Raw genomic sequence first — 16,765 nt, 5'->3', positions numbered from 1 at the left:
AAAGCAATTACTGACACATTAGTTGAAAATTAGGAAAAGGCAGATGCTGTAGGATTTCGAATATTGACCATCACAATTATGATGTGGGGCTTTGGAGAAAAAAATTGATGACCAATGCCTGTGTTTATATAATGTTTATTTTGCATTCCAAAATTTTACCACAGACTATACACACACAACACAAAAAAATAGATTCAAAAAGGATTATGCCATTCTATTTTTGTGTACAAATGTAATAAATAGATCTGTAGGGTCACGGCCCTCACGGATTTTTATTTAATAATTATTTTTTTCTTGTCTTTTTTACAGTTTATCAATTTTTTGATATGTGACGCATATGATAAACGCACAGATGGGGGCGCTATAGTCACCAATCCTACAGATAATTCACAGAAGAAGTTGAACACGGAAGCGTCTCGGTGCTCTGATCGCCCCTATTAGTTTTCCTAACTGACTGAGCCGAAATGTGTACTGGTTGTGTGCAGAAACAATATCCGGACAGGGTGAGTTCATGATCATTGTGACTGGCACACCTCGCGCGAATCCTGCTGACATATTATGCTCCTTTGATGCCATTAAAGAGGCAAATGCAGAGCGGGCTGTTGGTTTCCAGCCAAAGATGAGCATCACTGCACTTATGTTTCCTGAAAAGTTTTGTGCTTAGTAGATAGATAGCCAAACTATCTACTCGCATTAGCCATTTACCTTTAATTAAATAATCCAAAAGTTGAACTTGTTTTGTTTAAGTTATTTGTGCACTGTGTTCAAGCGAGCATAATTTATTTATTTACATTTATTGACAGTGTTAGACTCTATATTCTTGCTAGCAACTGTATTTCAAGTGTTTATTTAATCTGTTATGTTCAATAGGGTAATACCTGTCTCGAGAATGGTTCATATCTCATGAATTTTCTCAACTGCGCCAACTGTCACCAGCGAGACTTTGTGCTGATCAGTGACAGGACGATCACGAATGAAGACGAGGAGGAGCTTGTCACTTACTTGCGTGAGTCACGTCACATCATTGCTTTTTTATTTATTTATTTGTATTTTTTTATTTATTTTTTATTGCTCAAAGGTAAACAACAGTATACAAAACACACAACTTAATGTTACCCTTGCACGGGGCATAGGCATCACATACATTCAAACAAATTGTAAGTTATACAAATATGTCTAGTTTTCATAGCCTTTTTGTTCAATAAACCACTAATTAATTTTATATACGATAACATATCACAATAAAAATGTTTTTGCTGGTTTTTGTTTTATATATTTGCATTTGTGGATATAGAATTTAGCTTGCACAATTAATACATTTATAATAAAGAACATATCTTCTTTACTTTGTTTTCTAAAAAAACAAAACACAACATTTTCCCACTTCAAAGTAAAGTCCTTGTAAAGTTCTTCCATAATAAAGCTGCAAAAGTCCATCATTGCGTGGACATATTCCGCTGAACGTCTGACGTCATCAGTATTTGCTTTTCCTCAGATATGTGCAAGAACTGTGATCATGTCATAGCCAGACACGAGTACACCTTCACTGTGGTGGATGACTATCAGGTGAGCCGTGCTCTCAGTTCAGTACTTAAAGAGGTTGTTTCACATTGTTTAGCAAGTCACAGTTCTCATGCAACATGGGAAGGGAAAAAGATTTTCTGAAGAGAAAAAGCATGAAATGGTACAATGTTATGCAAATGGAATGAAAACAACTAATATTGTGTGAAAACTGAATGGAGATGATCAAACTATCATAAGACTTGTGATTTACAGCACAAGAGAACTCGGTTTCACTTTATTTGGATGGTCCCTTTAACACATTATGTTGTCTATAAGTAACAATGCCCCTTCATGTCTACTAACTATCATTAGAGTGTTAGTAGAGCATTAGTAGACTGGTAGGGTTAGAATAAGTTGGCATGTAGTTGCAAAGTTACTTATAGTCAGTAGTGTCTGTTGGAGGAGCATCACAATAAAGAGTTTGCACATATTAAGCAGACAGTCTAGTAATACTCAAACTCAAATAATGAGAGTTAGTTGACATGTAGTTGCACAGTTACTTATAGTTAACAGAATGTTCAAAAGGGACCATAAAAATAAAGTGTTACCGAGAACTCAGTCAGATAAAGGCTTATTAAGAAAAGTTTCTGTCAAAAAAATGAGTTTGAACGTGGTGGCCACTCACCAACCATCCAGAAATCCATCCATCTAGATCCAATATGATCAAAGATGGCTGTAAAAATAAATCTGCATCGTATATCATTCTAATCTTTCATTAAACAAATCCAACCTTTAATTGAAGTAAATTAATTGAAAGTGGGGGAAAATCACATTATGAAATAAATATTTATCCCCAAACACTTGAATGTTGTGTGCCTATTTTTTTAACTGGAGGTCCTGGACATCTTGTTCAGATACATGGTATCATGGATTCTAGCAAATACCAACATATAAAAATAATCTAATCCTGACTGCCTCTGCTAGAAATCTTAGAATGGGCCGTGGTTGGATCTTCCATCAGGACAACGGTCTAAAACAAACATCATAAACACAAAAATGTGTCACTGAGCACAAAATGAAGCGTCTGCCATGACCGTCCCAGTCCCTGACCTGAACCCTATAGAAAATGAGTGGGTTGATCTGAAGAGAAGAAGCACCAACATGAATCTGGGAATCTGAAGGATCTGGAGAGATTCTGTGTTGAGGAATGGTCTCTGATCTCTAGTCAGGTGTTCTCCAAACTCATCAGGCATTATAGGAGAAGACTCAGAGCTGTTATCTTGGCAACAGAATTTTGCAAAAAGTATTTAAAGGGTGCAAATAATTATGGCTAACGTGTTTTGGAAAAAAGTATTCATTTCTTAATGTGATTTCCCCCCCACGTTCAATTATTTTACTTCAATGAAAGGTTAGATTTTTTTTAGATAGATAGATACTGCATTAAGTAGTAATGATAATAAACATTATACATTATTAATGATCTTATTACTATTGTAGTCTAATAATTATTTAGTTATTGTCTCAAAAAGCAGAAGTAACAGTACTTGCTAATCTTTGCTGAATATCAGTTATTGGACATTAAAACTAAAATCAGTCATGAAAAACAGTGCTGGCCCATCGCTTATTAAGATAAATGTAAGAAATTATGATAAAAAATTACAAAAAAATAAATAATTTTGAGCCATACTTTTAAGTTTATGTAAATAGTACAGTACATGGATATTGATTAAGAGGATTTGCTTTGTATGTTTAGGTTTTTAAAGGGGATTTTTATAATTATTCTTTTTTTTCTTCAGGAATACACAATGTTGTGTATGCTGTGTGGAAAAGCAGAGGATTCCATCAGTGTTCTGCCAGACGATCCCAGACAAACGGCTCCTCTGTTCTAGAGTATTTGCACAGATGCAGAGACAGGGAATTGTAATCTTTGTACAGAGCATGGTTATGCATGATGGAGGGAGCCATGAAATATGCAAAGAAGACACACTGTCACGATTAATCCAAGAGAATATATTGCAGAATGCATCGTGTTCTCTTTCTACTGCTTCAAGAGTGGTGTTAAGGTTCACAGTATGGTTCCGACTCATGAAGACATGAGTTCGAGAGTCATTTACAAATATCTAATTAACTGCCATGGTTCGTAATGCTTGTATTCATCCCGTGATCATCATGCGTTTGATTTTTCTCACTCTTTTAAAAGGAAAGTGTGTATTGTTTCCCATGGTAAAATGCTTTCCCCTATCCCATCTTAAAGGATAATTCCGGTATTTAAGACCTTGAGTCTATATTGTAGTTTGTTTTGGATGAACAAGAGTGGTGGACAAATTTTTTTTGACAATGGTTCCTCTCTCGAGTTTTTGACTATAAAAGAATTGGCCATGGACCCATTTAACATTGGAGTCAATGTGCATGTCCGAAAATGTCATTAAAACAGCCAATGATGTTCGTTTACAAATCTGTTAAACTCACCGAGTGGTTAGTGGTGTTCGTTGATGATTATAAACAATATATCGTCGCAATATATGATTCCAATCCGTTTATTTTGCTATAGTGGAACTATTTTTTCAACAATGGGATTTTACAAAATGACGAATAAAACACGACAGAAACTGTATTTCGCAACACTTTTTGTTTCTGGAACATCAACTAACATCACTAATCACTCTGTGAGTTGCACAGTTTTGAAAAATAATGTTAAAGGTTGTTTTAATGACATTTTCGGACATGCACATTGGCTCCCATGTTAAATGGGTCCATGGCCAATTCTTTTATAGTCAAAAACTCGAGAGAGGAACCATTGTCAAAAAAATGTTGTCCACCACTCTTGTTCATCCAAAACAAACTACAATATAGACTCAAGGTGTTAAATACCGGAATTATCCTTTAAGGCCAAATCACACGGCACTGACAGACAGCAACATGCATCTCACTGGGTTTTGTCGGATCTTGTTTTTTCGCCGATTGAACTTGTTGAATGTCAGAGAAGTGACGTGCTGTAATCTGGCGACTGACGGTTACTGAATTGGGCTTTCATATGCAGTGTTGTTCTGTTGCCAATTAAATGAGTACAGTGGGAATATGACTTGGCAAGAAAGGTTAGGTTTAAGTGGATTTGCAATTGGTTAATCGCAGACAGGATTTTCGTTACTATGCAACACTTACATAGAACATGATTGGTTTTAGACAGATTAAATGTTTTAAACGGTACACACAAAATAAAAAATCAGATCCCTGCTTGTTATTACTGATACTTACATTTCAGTCTATATGATGTCATACTGTATTTCTAGTGTTAATGCAACAAAATATTTTATATGCTTTGTCTAAACCTATGGAAAAAATGCATTTCGTTTATTAAAATAATGACAACATGTCATCACAAAATCATTTGGTACTTATTTATTCCATTAATATGAATACATATACATTCCAACATGGTAACTTTTTTTGCCTGATTGAAATATGTTTGTTAGCAAAATACAGTACATGAAGCATGAGGTGGAATTTCTTCTTAATATATTTATATCTATATACAGTTCAGATTATGTACAATTCTTATGATGATAGACCATCCTCCATTCCGCAGTTGTGGGCTTATACTGATGCTTTTAAAGTAAAAGTACTTCCCGAGGACAAAACAGACGATCCAGAACAAAACAACTATTCTAGCTGCACAGCACACAATGAAGTGGCAATGACTCCATAGCTACAATACCTTTCTTTGTACATCCTCAAGGGTCTCTCGCGCTTTAGACAACTTTCAATTAAATTCCATGACAGAATTAAATCCCAATATCCACAGAAGCATCTTGGTGTAAGCAGCCAACTTACACTGTTCTTGCTGATGTATTCAAGTAATATGGTAATGGGACTATAGTGTTTGATTCGAGAGTTCCTTTAAGGGTCTGTAGTGTTTCACTGCAATATATCGGCAAGTTTCTTACTGATGTTATAACTATTTACAGGGACTGTTAGTATGATATTGCAGGCATGGAAGAGATTATACTTGGCAATTGCAAGGTTGCTGACCCTTAATGTGATGGCGAATTCTCTCAGTAGCAAGTAATAAAGCTACATTGTCAGGTACGTAACCACATCCAATAAATAAATAAATACATTCTATAGATGATACAGTTTACAGTACATACATTCCCTGAAATACATATATACACATGCTTGCTTGGACCAGATGTACCTATACGTGAATATCATCACACTGTATAGATGGCGATGGGATGAAATGAGCATTTAAGATTAAACGCTTTGACCAATGATAAAAAAATAAAAAAGATAGAAAATGTAAGGTTAGAGTATCTGGAGTGCCAACAAAACTTGAAACATGCAACTGTTTGACAGAATACAATGAGTTATACTAAGTGCAGCCCCATTGTTTTCACATTTCCAACAATCTCACTGATAGCGGCAAATAAAAACGTGTTTAAATATGTAAGGTATGTAAACCAGAATGTGCAAAAAAAAACATGAAGAGGATTTAAATGTAACAAAAATATATGGCACAAACTATATATAGTGTAAAATAAATAAATAAAAATAATTGCGATGAAATGCAATGGGCAAGTTTTTAGGACAAAGTTACACAGCGTCACTGGAAAGTTCAGCATGTTAATATTTCATGTTTTCCTAAAATGTCAAAAACATGATGCTTTCAAGTAGTCACAACCAACCGGCAAGTACCCGGTCCTTTATCACTCTACTTATCAAAACACCACTTGTAAAAAGGCTACAGTTCACCAGGCGTCATCATGTGATGTTAAAAGCTACTTTTGAAACCGGTTGTCAAATTACTGACAACTCACGCCATCGATTACAAGCTTTTCACTTTATTTGCTCGTTTTGGTTGTGGTTTTGCTCTCAGGGCTTCCTGCTCTGACTCTGGTGCAGAACCCTGAGCCGTGATTTACTCGCAAGTCACTGATTCGAGGAGGCGGGGAGGCTGAGCAGCTACTTGGCGACTGGCTGTGACCCCCCTCGAAACGGGAAGGGGAGGAGCTTAACGAGCGCTGCAGAGAGGAGGCGGTGGTGCGCTGGTAACGAGAGGAGCTGACGCCCATCCCGCCTCGCTCATGCATGAGCTGAGAGAGGTTGTCCAAGAGGTCCGTGTCACCGGTGCTGCTAGCGCGAATGCGGTAGCGTCTGCGTCTGAAAGGACAATAACATTCAATATCACGTTCAAACTAGTATTCGAGTCATTTGTTCATGAATCGAACTGGACCATCAATTAGACTAGCTGCATGTTTTCTACACTCGTCTCATTGTGTGTTTTTTGCATGCAGCCAATGAGGACAACTCAATTCAGTGAAACAAGGAACCTTCTAACTTGCTACATTATGAAAATACTATTTTTAAAATTCTTGCTTCTCTCACCTGTTCTCGCCACCTGTGCGAAGGGGTGGTTTGCCTGGTGGCGGCCGAGGAATAAATCGAGCAGACAGCTGATCTGGTACTAGTGTGGGGCTTATGGGTCTTGGTATTTTACTCTTGCCTGACAGAGGTCCAGAGGAGGAAGACAGAGAGAGCGGCTCCTCCACCTGCCAGTCTGACCCTCGAGAACCGGTGGGAAAGGTGAACTTGTCACGCAGCAACGCTGAGGGGAAGTGCTCACATGACAGCGACAGAGATGGGGAAAGCGGAGCTGGAAAACCCCTGCGAGTCGGAGAGTCCGGATCACGGACCGGGATGCGACTGGTCCGGGGGGAGAGTTCACGAGGTGATGCCGGAGCTGCATCAACACTGTGTCCAGTTGTCTCACCCTGGTTAGGGGTTGAAGGAGTCCCACCGTCAGGACACCCCGAGTCGCTCTCCACATCCCTGTCAGAGGCCTTGACAGAGATAATGTTTTCATCTGGCTTCTTAGTGCTTTTAGAGGGTGAAATAGCTGACACGTGGTCGTGCTCTTTTTCCGCAGGGCCTGATGGATTGTCAGGCTGAGAGTTGTCTCCTGTCTTCTGCTGAGGCTGAATGGGCAGTAGCACTGCACTGGATGACTGTGAAAGGAATAGCATTAAGAGACAAGACATTATTAATGGAGCCCTGTAGAGATAATACTCTTATAAATGTGTTTTTCTCAGTGTACCATCCTCTGCTTGGCCAAAATATGGGCTCTGGTGAGATTTTCTGAGATTGTGTCTGCTTCACTTTTGATCTGATGTTTTTGATATACAGCAATGTGTAAACTCAAGTTGCTGGCCAAAATCCGAGACGATGTTGCAGTGAAACTACTGCAATGCACCCATAAACAATCACTACTCACTGCTACAGTTTCCCTTACACAATGAAACATTATGGAAATTACTTGTCATTTCCTGTTTTCAATATTAACATTACAGGTACACTATTGTTCTACTATAAATAAAAATATTAAGCAGCACAGATCATCATTTTAACAATGATAATAAACAATAAGAAATGCACTAAATCAGCATATAAAGGATCATGTGACACTGAAGACTGGAGTAATGGCTGCTGAAAATTCAGCTTGGTTATCAGCGGAATGAATTATATTTTAAATATATTAAAATAGAAAACAGTTGTTTTTTTATTGTAGTAATATTTCACAATTTTTTTCCTATATTTGTTATTAAATAAATGTAGCCCTGGTGAGCATAACTGTGCGTTCACAGTTCACACCGCCGAGTTCCAGCGAGAAGTGGCGCGTCTTGGACGGTGAGGATGTCGAGGAGAGTTGAAGTCAGGTCAACTTTATGGTAGTGAGCTATGATGCGATCTGGCGGCAACCAATCGGAATGTAGAAGTCCTTCGCTTGAGAGGATTCCAGAGAATGCAGTCCTTTAAACTTTGGTTCCGACCACATTAGTTCCCAAGCAAAACGGAGGAGAGGTTGATCGTTGCTGTGGCGGGTTTCCCAATAATATACAACATGTTCCAATGTGCAACAACTTGATCATCCATAGTGATGTGAATTCGATAAGAAGGCGCACAACACTATTTATAGGCAACATTTTCGTGCTAGAATGCTTGTTTTTCGGCGGGAATACAATTAATTTGCTCAAAACAACACCGATTTGACCAACTGCATTTAGACTACACTTCAACCAGGACAGTTATTGTAATGTAGGCTGCACACAAATTAATGTTAATTAAAGACCAAGGCTAGTGAACGTCTCCTATACACTGCATGTTGAAATTAGACTAGCATGAACACAAAAGGCTTTTAATTGGTTTATTTCGTTAGCAAACATGTATCTATAATTGTTAAGTTCTTTCCATCGATCAATTTCTTTCTTTCACATTTAAAATATTTCATGAGGTTAACTTATACCTAACTTGTGGTCAGTCTGCACAAATACCGATCAGCATGCTTGTTTGCTTTGCGGCCCACGACTAAGGATTCTATCTACATCAGAGCGTCCACAAATCTTTCTACAGCGTTGTTGGCAGAGCGGCCGGAGCGAATTTTGACGCTCTAGCCAGCGGCGGTGTGAACGCACAGTAAGAGACTTCTTTCATCCTCATGATTCTAGCATTATTCCAAATCATTTGCAGGGTCCACAAAACACACATTTGGCATAGGTTTTGCGAATGCCCTTCCTGACACAACCCAGCCCTCCTACAATTTGGCATATCCAATCCACCTAACCAGCATGTCTTTGGGGGAAACCGGAACACCCTATGACACAGGGAGAACATGCACACTGCACAGAGAGGACTCCTGGCTCGAACCAGGGACCTTCTTGCTGTGCCTACCCACTGAGCCACCGTACCGCCCACATAAGAGACTTCTTTCAAAAACATTACAAATCTTACCGACCCCAAACTTTTTAACAGTTGTATAATTGTGACTTGATATCTCACAATGTGGACTTTTGTTTAGGAATGCAAATTTACCTGCTCAAGATGAGACCTGGTAAGGTGGACCTTTGACCCAGGCTGTATTGTGGGAAGTCTTCTTAATCCAGAGAGGCCTATTACGCCAGACAAACCCGGAAGTCTGGCGAATGGAGGTCCAGTGTGGCAGACACCGGTGTGGAATTCTGCTGAGGCAAGGCTGCTAGCACGCTGAGGCAAGGGGTCGGACCAGGTGCGAGGGAGGGGGAGGGGGCTGGAGGAGCGTGGCGAGAGTCCTGAGCGTTCCTCCTCATCTGGTTTAGAGCCAGCTGAACCACTAGCGCCTTCAAGCTCAACTAGGACCCACTCCTGTGAGTCACCCTCTTGAGGGACGGGGCTGAGGTTGACGGCAACATAACCGCTACTGGCTGCCCCCTCCTCGTCCTCCAAAGAGCCCTGCTCGACCCGACAGACAGACCTGTCTTGGGACATACCTGGCCGCTGCTTGCCTAAACTAATGAGATGAAGAAGGAGAAGTGGTTATGATGTCTCTAGGGACCAAATTCACATTAATAAAAAAGTTCATTAAGACTTTGTTTACTGACTAGGCCTCAAGGAAGCGTTCAATGGTGGGTTTGGGTTCGGGAGTCAGTCTCTTGTCTAGCCCCATGCTCTGACTATGGCGCATTCTTCTCAGCAGAGGAGCCACGCGGTCGATGAGCAAGGTCTCTGAGCGCACACGTCTGGGAGAGCCCTGGATGGAGCCACTGTTGGGGCTCTGGTTGCCCTCTTTGCTTCGCTCCTCCTCACTAGCCACCTGAATCAGAAACACACGCTCATGACTACCTCACTGGGAACTCCTTGTTGGACTGGGAACACTTCCCATAAATTCTGATGTACTCGTTACATCATAAGAAGAAAGACATCTACGCTAATTTTAGTGTCTTTGTTTATCCAGAGGTTTATGCCGGATCCAGGCCGTATCCAGATCTGACAAAGGACCTTCGCCTGGACCCGATGACAAAGCAGTGCTGAAGTGCCAACTAGTCTCTAGGATACCTTTACCGCTCTACAGATAAAGCGTTGTCGGGATAATTTCGGTTTCGCGTATATACCCAGACATGTAGAGTATCAAAATTTTAAGGCCAGACAAGTAGTTTGTTAAGGCTTGGTTTGTACTTTGTAGGGAATTACAAACCTGCACACATATTCAAATGCGCATAACTATAGAATTAATTCTTAATGCGCGAGTGAGCGCCATCAGCGTTTCTCACAGGTTCGCGTATAAAGTCTGTGTAGAGAGAACGGTGTCGTCTTAGCGGTCTCTAATTTAATAACTAATGATCGTTGCAAAGGAAGTGAATCATTCAAAACTAACTTTAGCTGGAAAATACCTTTATTCAAGAACCGCTATAAAGCCAAAACAATCTCTGTTACCTTAAATTATCCGTTTATTACTGTAAAGCCGCTTTGAAACAATCTACATTGTTAAAAGCGCCATACTGTGATTGAAGATTGACTTAACTACATACTATTTGGACCGGCGAAAAGGGTCATGGGGAAGGTATAAGTAACAATAGGCCTACTCTTTAAATTTTTCTAATGAATTCTTCGCATGAATATAGAACATCCTAAAATGTAAATTGTAAAAGTTCAAATAATACAAGTTTTGGCAAAAACTAAAAGTTTTTATAAAATGGTAAATCTCACATTCCAGCCTAATAAATGATTACGGATGTTATATAATTGGTCTTGACAAATGAAAAGAAATTAATGAAAATGCATATTCACGCTCTGATAGTAGATGGTGCTTATCAAAAAGCTTATCAGAGATACAGCAATTTGCATGATCATAAGATGTGGAAAATGGAAAAGAAAATGGCACTGAAACAGTCAGTTCCCTTCAGGTATACATTCATATAATCCCCCCCCCCCTTTCACATGATTTGTGTGGATTTGGACAAATCACGTGAAAGGTTTATTTCAATGCCAGAATGGCACATTTAACCAAAAGGCGACAAGTTTACAGGTATGCAAGTAACAGAGTGATTAGCAGTCACATCCCGTCTGATTAGTACCTTTCTAATTTGCGGCTGAACGTGGTTGAGGTTTCGGTCGCGACTATGCTCTATATCCTCCCAGACATCCGCACCCTGCGCAGGCTGCGTTGGGATGGGGGTGCAATTATCAGCCTCGCTAAGGCGCTCACCCTGAAGGACGTCCTCTGTGTTCTCACGCTGCAGATCACCCGGGATCACAGAGGCATTGGCCATGCTAGGAGGAAACATTCATTTGACAATGTAGACCTCAGTTTATATATAGACTTATATATAGACTCAATACACCATTGAATCATTTGATGCTGGATATCTACCCCAAATAAGCAGGTGTGAGGCGGGTCAACTGCTGGGCTGTGGTTGTCAGGGTTCCAACATTATGCGTGTCCTCTGAATCCGTTCTCTCCCAATCATACGGGTCATTTTCCACCACATTGCACGTCTTCATACTGTTGTCAAAGACTGACATCAGGAGCTACAACACAATGAGTGTGTTAGTGAATGGTTATGCTTACAAAAATCTCTGCTAAAGAATGGCTCAGTTCTGTACCTGATAATCCGGTTTAGTGTAGTAGTCCAGATTGGAGATATGGTCGAGGAAAATGTTAAACTCATCTGGGAGGTGCTTGAGCATGAGGCGATGGTTGTACGTCTCCTTCGTATTTCCGACCTGTTCCTATATTGATAGAAGGATTAAGAATACCAGCAGATCTTTTATCAATGGAAAATTACAATATGAGCAGACACTTACTTTGTCTTTGATTTTCCTCCAGGGTAGCTGACCCACCATGAACTCCACAAGCATATAAAATAATGACCAGAGGTCATCATGTCGACTCATTTCCTTTGAAAATGAAGGATGTGCATTTTAGTGAAATATGAACAAGTAATATGACCTGCTGTGTAAAGGACACCTGATCGGCATCTGCCATTGGCTTGAGAATGTGTGCAAAAAGAGAGGAGTTACCTTATTCTTGTGAGCATTAACTGAAGCATAACGGACGGTCCCTCTGAATCCTGCCACTGGTCTTGGCTTTGGACAATGAAGAGAATGTGCAGTCATAAGAAAATATATAGAAACACATTACAGGTATAGTTCATTTTTTGAAATTGAAGTCAATGTTCACTTACAAAACTTCACATCCACCTCTACCTCTTTTTGGTTCATTTATGAGAGTTTCAGTGGTATGATCGATGATCATAAAAGGATAATTTAGACCAGTTTTGTGAACTGATTCATTTAAAAAAATTAATACTCGAAAGATTCATTCGTTCACAAATCATACATCACTACTTCTCTTATGAGTTCTGAATACTGACTTAAATTTGGGTTATTTCTCATCCAAATCTTTCGTATGAATTGTAGTCTTGTAATATAAGAAATAGTCATACAGGTTTGGAACAACATGAATGTGAAAAAAAATTATAACTGAATTTTCATTTTGGGGTGAATTAAGCAACACTAATATATGACAATAGCATCCTTAAAAAGACTGTGATGTTTCATAAACATAAGCTTTAAAATACATCTGTGATTACTCACTGGACGGACTTCTTGACATGAGTTTGTGAACTGGCGTGCCAACCCAAAATCAAGCATATAACAGGTTCGGCACGTACTGGAAAGTCGGCCCATTGCGAAGTTGGACTGTTTGGAAAAAGAAAAGGTTTGATGAAGGTTTGTTTATATAGTCTAAAAAGGAAGAATAAAATATATTAATAACATGCCCTGTTAAAATTTGTATTATAGTCAATCTTAAAAGTGCTTTTATCTGTGAGAGAGCAGGCTTACGGGTTTGATGTCTCTATGCAGAAAGCCCACAGAGTGGATGCTCTCGATGGCTTCCAAGATTTGTCTGCCCAGCCTGAGTGTGGTGGAGACACTGAATGTGCCATGGCTCATGTTGCGTCTAAGGTCTGCCAAGTTCCTTCCCTGCAGTTCAATGGACAAACATCACTTCAGGTGACTGAAGTCAGGGTAGTTGAGTTACTATGACTTGTGTGAGATAACGTCCATCAATTTCAGACACAAGAATAAATCATCTGACGCCCTACCTGAAGCTCCATAACCACATAGTTGAAGCGGTCATTGCGTCCACAGCCAACAAAACGACAAACATGGTCTTTACCTACAAAATGGTTCAAAATAAACAAAAAGAGAATGTTATACAAATCCATTTATATTTTTTTAAATGTAATAATGTTTTTTTGCCCATAATAGAGTAGCACACAGAGCTTCTTCATGTTTGTTTAATATATGCCTTAAATGTCTGTCTTCATCTTTACCCTGAAGTCTTTTCAAAACTGCTACTTCCATCTTCAGGACCTGTTTGGGTTGCTGGGCAGACTCCACTTTCAGAGCCACAGTGACCTGGTTCACCTGGTCCAGGACTTCGTAGATCTCGCCAAAACCACCCCCACCAATCTTCTTCAACTAAACAGGAAAGGAAAACTTGGAATGAATGACAGAGAAATCCAGAAACAAACAAAACAAAATACACTTGTTCAAAAATGTGTGGTCGGTGGTGAGATTTGTCATTGTTTTTGGAAGTCTCTTATGCTCACCATGACTGCACTTATTTGATCAAAAATAGAGTAACATTGTGAAATATTATAATTTAACAATAAAGTTTTCTATTTTTTAATACATTTAAAAATGTAATTTATTCCTGTGATGACAAAGCTGTATTTTCAGCATCATTACTCCAGTCTTCAGTGTGTCACATGATCCATATTAGCATTTATTCTAATATGCTGATTTGCTGCTCAAGAAACATTTCTTATTATCAATGTTGAAAACGGTTGTACTGCTTACTATTTTTGTGAAAAATATGAGACATTTTGTTTTTCAGAATTATTTTCTGCATAGAACGTTCAAAAGAACCACACTTATTTGAAATAAAAATAATGTCTGTTGATAAATTTAATGCATCCTTGCTGAATAAAATAACAAAATTTCCAAAAAAAGGGAAAAAGGTACACCAAACTTAGGCAGTGTATCTTTTCTCTTCTATAATTGAGTAGACAGTTTTCAAACTTGTGTTGGAGAACAGATGTTACCAGACAGTTCTGTTCAGGCATGAAATAAAATGTCCTAGCAAAACAACAATTTTGTCATGAAATAAAATGCTGTGTCTCATGACTATTTGTCAGCATGTTGTACAGTTTTTCGTGCTGATGTCAGCACTGCTCAACACACCTGCAGTGTATCGTTTGACTGGGCTCAAAAGGGAAAAAAATCCCCTTGTCTGTGCAGAAGTTTACATAAAGGAATCTGACAGCTATCAGAACATCTCTACAAACTAACAGCGAGTATCTGAATAGTCCTGAAGCCTTGTCCTCCTAAATACAGCTCCTTCAAAAGTTCTCACCACTCTCCATCGCTCCCGGACCATGCTCCCGACAGCCAAGATATCAGTCTGCTCCACTGTTCCACTCATCCTGATGCTCAAGAGTGGACTGAGCACACTCAGAGAAGCTCTACACCTCACATCAGTGAGCTCGGGTCCTCACTGAAAATCACAGTAAGATCAGAAAAACATCAAGGCTTCATTTCATTGGAACTGCAGGGTTACGGCAGAAATAAGAGAGATTAATTTGCCTATGATGGCTGTAGACGTGACAAAAATAATGAAAAATGTATTTTATTGGCTGCATCACTGCATCACATGCAAGGCACGCAAAACTACATGAATCTGACCTGTCCTAAGGTTGTCTTTTAAACAGAAGACAAGATCTGTAAAAGAAGCTGCCCTGGTTATTTGACTGTCACTGCTAGGGTGCAGAGCTAAATACAGTCAAATCCTTGAGGAACAGGCTTACTGTAGGCCTGAAGCTAGAATAAAATCAGCAAGACACTGTCTCACTGACTCAGGGAAACATAATCTGTCAATCTAAATCACAAAGACTACAAAATACTAGCTTCATCGTTTTATATGGCTGCCTAGTTATAAGACAGAGAACCTCGGCTCTGATGTTAACTATAAGAAAAAAGAGCCTATTGAGAAACATTCAACAACTTATTTACCACTCCTAAGACTTGTAGATAATGTGCATTATCTTGAATAATATATGTATTATTTTTTTGTATATTATCCATACTGTATGCATAGTATTATATTGTCAATAATTGACTGCAGTGTTGCATCATGCACCCACAACTTTCAATTATTGTTCCACTAGTCATATGGTGTAGTGACAATAAAGTGATTTGATTTATGTCACAGGCCAAATGCAAAAAGTCAAGTCCCCCCCCCCCCCCCCCCCATTCTGACAAACACAAAACTGCTTAAATATATAAACTATAAAATTTACACTTTTATTAAATGTTTATACATATTGTTCTGTAAGGCTCTGTCTAGTGTTTGTTTTCTTGTTATCATAACAGAAGTATGACTAAATTAATGTGTACGTTTTAAAATTGAATATAAAATTTTGAAGAAAAAAAACAACAACAAAAATGTGCACTGTAGTTTAAAATATAACATTATAATTGACACAATTCTATTAAAAGGCGTTTACTCAGGATTTAGTCATTAAATCTGTACTAAACTATATCAATACTATAGCTAATGTTTCCCCCACCAGTCAGAACTGATGGATGACAGTATGCATGCAGAACTGTTTTAATAAGGATCATCTTAAGGGTGGCTGCAGCTGGCCTGATAACGTTACGTGTCTTTATTAGCTGAATGTGTAAATGAATTGTGAGCATTTTAGCTTATGCTAACATCCACAAGCTACGTTGAAAACTGCCGCTGTCTTGTAGATGTTGGTTGAGTCCTTCTCTGTCCTTACCGCATCCAGTGATAATAGAAGGAGACGTAGGACAAGGCTAGCTAAAGCTAAAGCATCAGCCAGAGCCATAACACTGTAACGTACAAAACAGCGCAATGAAACGGTACCGCGCTAGCTAATTAGCCAAACTGTACATCTGCGCCTCGACATACAGCTATTATTGAACATACGGTTGCCAGGTGACAGCTGTAATCCCGCTAATAATGCGGACTAGCTCGCTAAGCACGCGCTCATCAGGTACCCGGTGTGTACATTACCTCTGTCTGCAGCAGCGGACCAAGATGTTTCCCAAGACCTCAGAACATCTTCTTTTGTTCTATAGACCATGATGATATGACATGTTGGACATAATAATCCCATAACGTTTAGAAACACAAAATAACGACTGAAGTTCACGTTATCTGCTTCTCTTCTCTCAGCAGTGGCCGCTCGATGACTGAACAAGCGTACCGATATGTGACGTCACATCTGGTCGATTGGGTTTGATCCATAGACAGTTTCCCAACCATCGTTTAGAACAGCACACAAACACACTTATATTTACACACACACTCGAGTTATCATGAACTAACAGTAAAAAAACGTATGCATTTATTCATTTT

The 16,765-nt window shown here is 39.1% G+C and overlaps 2 protein-coding genes across 3 annotated transcripts; one reads left to right on the top strand and one right to left on the bottom strand.

The window, feature by feature from the left end:
• Positions 1–348: 348 nt before the first annotated feature.
• Positions 349–3,819, top strand: churc1 (churchill domain containing 1). The gene is made up of 4 exons (XM_079584586.1): positions 349–503; positions 871–1,006; positions 1,496–1,566; positions 3,300–3,819. The coding sequence occupies exons 1-4, from the start codon at positions 465–467 to the stop codon at positions 3,390–3,392; spliced, it is 339 nt and encodes a 112-aa protein (XP_079440712.1). The 5' UTR covers positions 349–464; the 3' UTR covers positions 3,393–3,819.
• A 1,979-nt stretch (positions 3,820–5,798) lies between these two features.
• Positions 5,799–16,675, bottom strand: ttbk2b (tau tubulin kinase 2b). Of its 2 annotated transcripts, XM_079584583.1 has the most exons (15): positions 16,421–16,675; positions 14,738–14,878; positions 13,653–13,800; positions 13,422–13,495; positions 13,159–13,299; positions 12,910–13,014; positions 12,334–12,399; positions 12,118–12,210; positions 11,917–12,042; positions 11,684–11,841; positions 11,388–11,583; positions 9,915–10,126; positions 9,370–9,823; positions 6,889–7,508; positions 5,799–6,663 (listed from the first exon to the last, which is right to left on the bottom strand). In XM_079584583.1, exons 2-15 carry the CDS (start codon positions 14,804–14,806, stop codon positions 6,345–6,347), a joined length of 2,781 nt encoding a protein of 926 aa, XP_079440709.1. In that variant the 5' UTR covers positions 14,807–14,878; positions 16,421–16,675; the 3' UTR covers positions 5,799–6,344. The 2 variants fall into 2 exon arrangements, with proteins under 2 accessions (XP_079440709.1, XP_079440710.1); XM_079584584.1 differs by lacking the exons at positions 14,738–14,878; positions 16,421–16,675 and having other exon boundaries at positions 13,159–13,333; positions 13,653–13,693.
• Between the last annotated feature and the right edge of the window lie 90 nt (positions 16,676–16,765).

The sequence above is a fragment of the Phoxinus phoxinus genome (assembly GCF_949152265.1).
Source record: "Phoxinus phoxinus genome assembly, chromosome: 16".
In the NCBI taxonomy this organism is placed as follows: Eukaryota; Metazoa; Chordata; class Actinopteri; order Cypriniformes; family Leuciscidae; genus Phoxinus; species Phoxinus phoxinus.
This window is presented reverse-complemented; position numbering and strand designations above follow the sequence as displayed.

Bases quoted from the DNA above. Each gene is read 5' to 3' on its own strand.
- churc1 (XM_079584586.1), top strand. From the start codon at position 465: ATGTGTACTGGTTGTGTGCAGAAACAATATCCGGACAGG. The intron at 504-870 runs GTGAGTTCATGA...TATGTTCAATAG, and splicing joins AGAAACAATATCCGGACAGG to GGTAATACCTGTCTCGAGAA. The intron at 1,007-1,495 runs GTGAGTCACGTC...GCTTTTCCTCAG, and splicing joins GGAGCTTGTCACTTACTTGC to ATATGTGCAAGAACTGTGAT.
- ttbk2b (XM_079584583.1), bottom strand. From the start codon at position 14,806: ATGAGTGGAACAGTGGAGCAGACTGATATCTTGGCTGTCGGGAGCATG. The intron at 11,842-11,916 runs GTACAGAACTGA...ATTGTGTTGTAG, and splicing joins ACACTAAACCGGATTATCAG to CTCCTGATGTCAGTCTTTGA. The intron at 6,664-6,888 runs GTGAGAGAAGCA...TTGTCCTTTCAG, and splicing joins CGCACAGGTGGCGAGAACAG to ACGCAGACGCTACCGCATTC.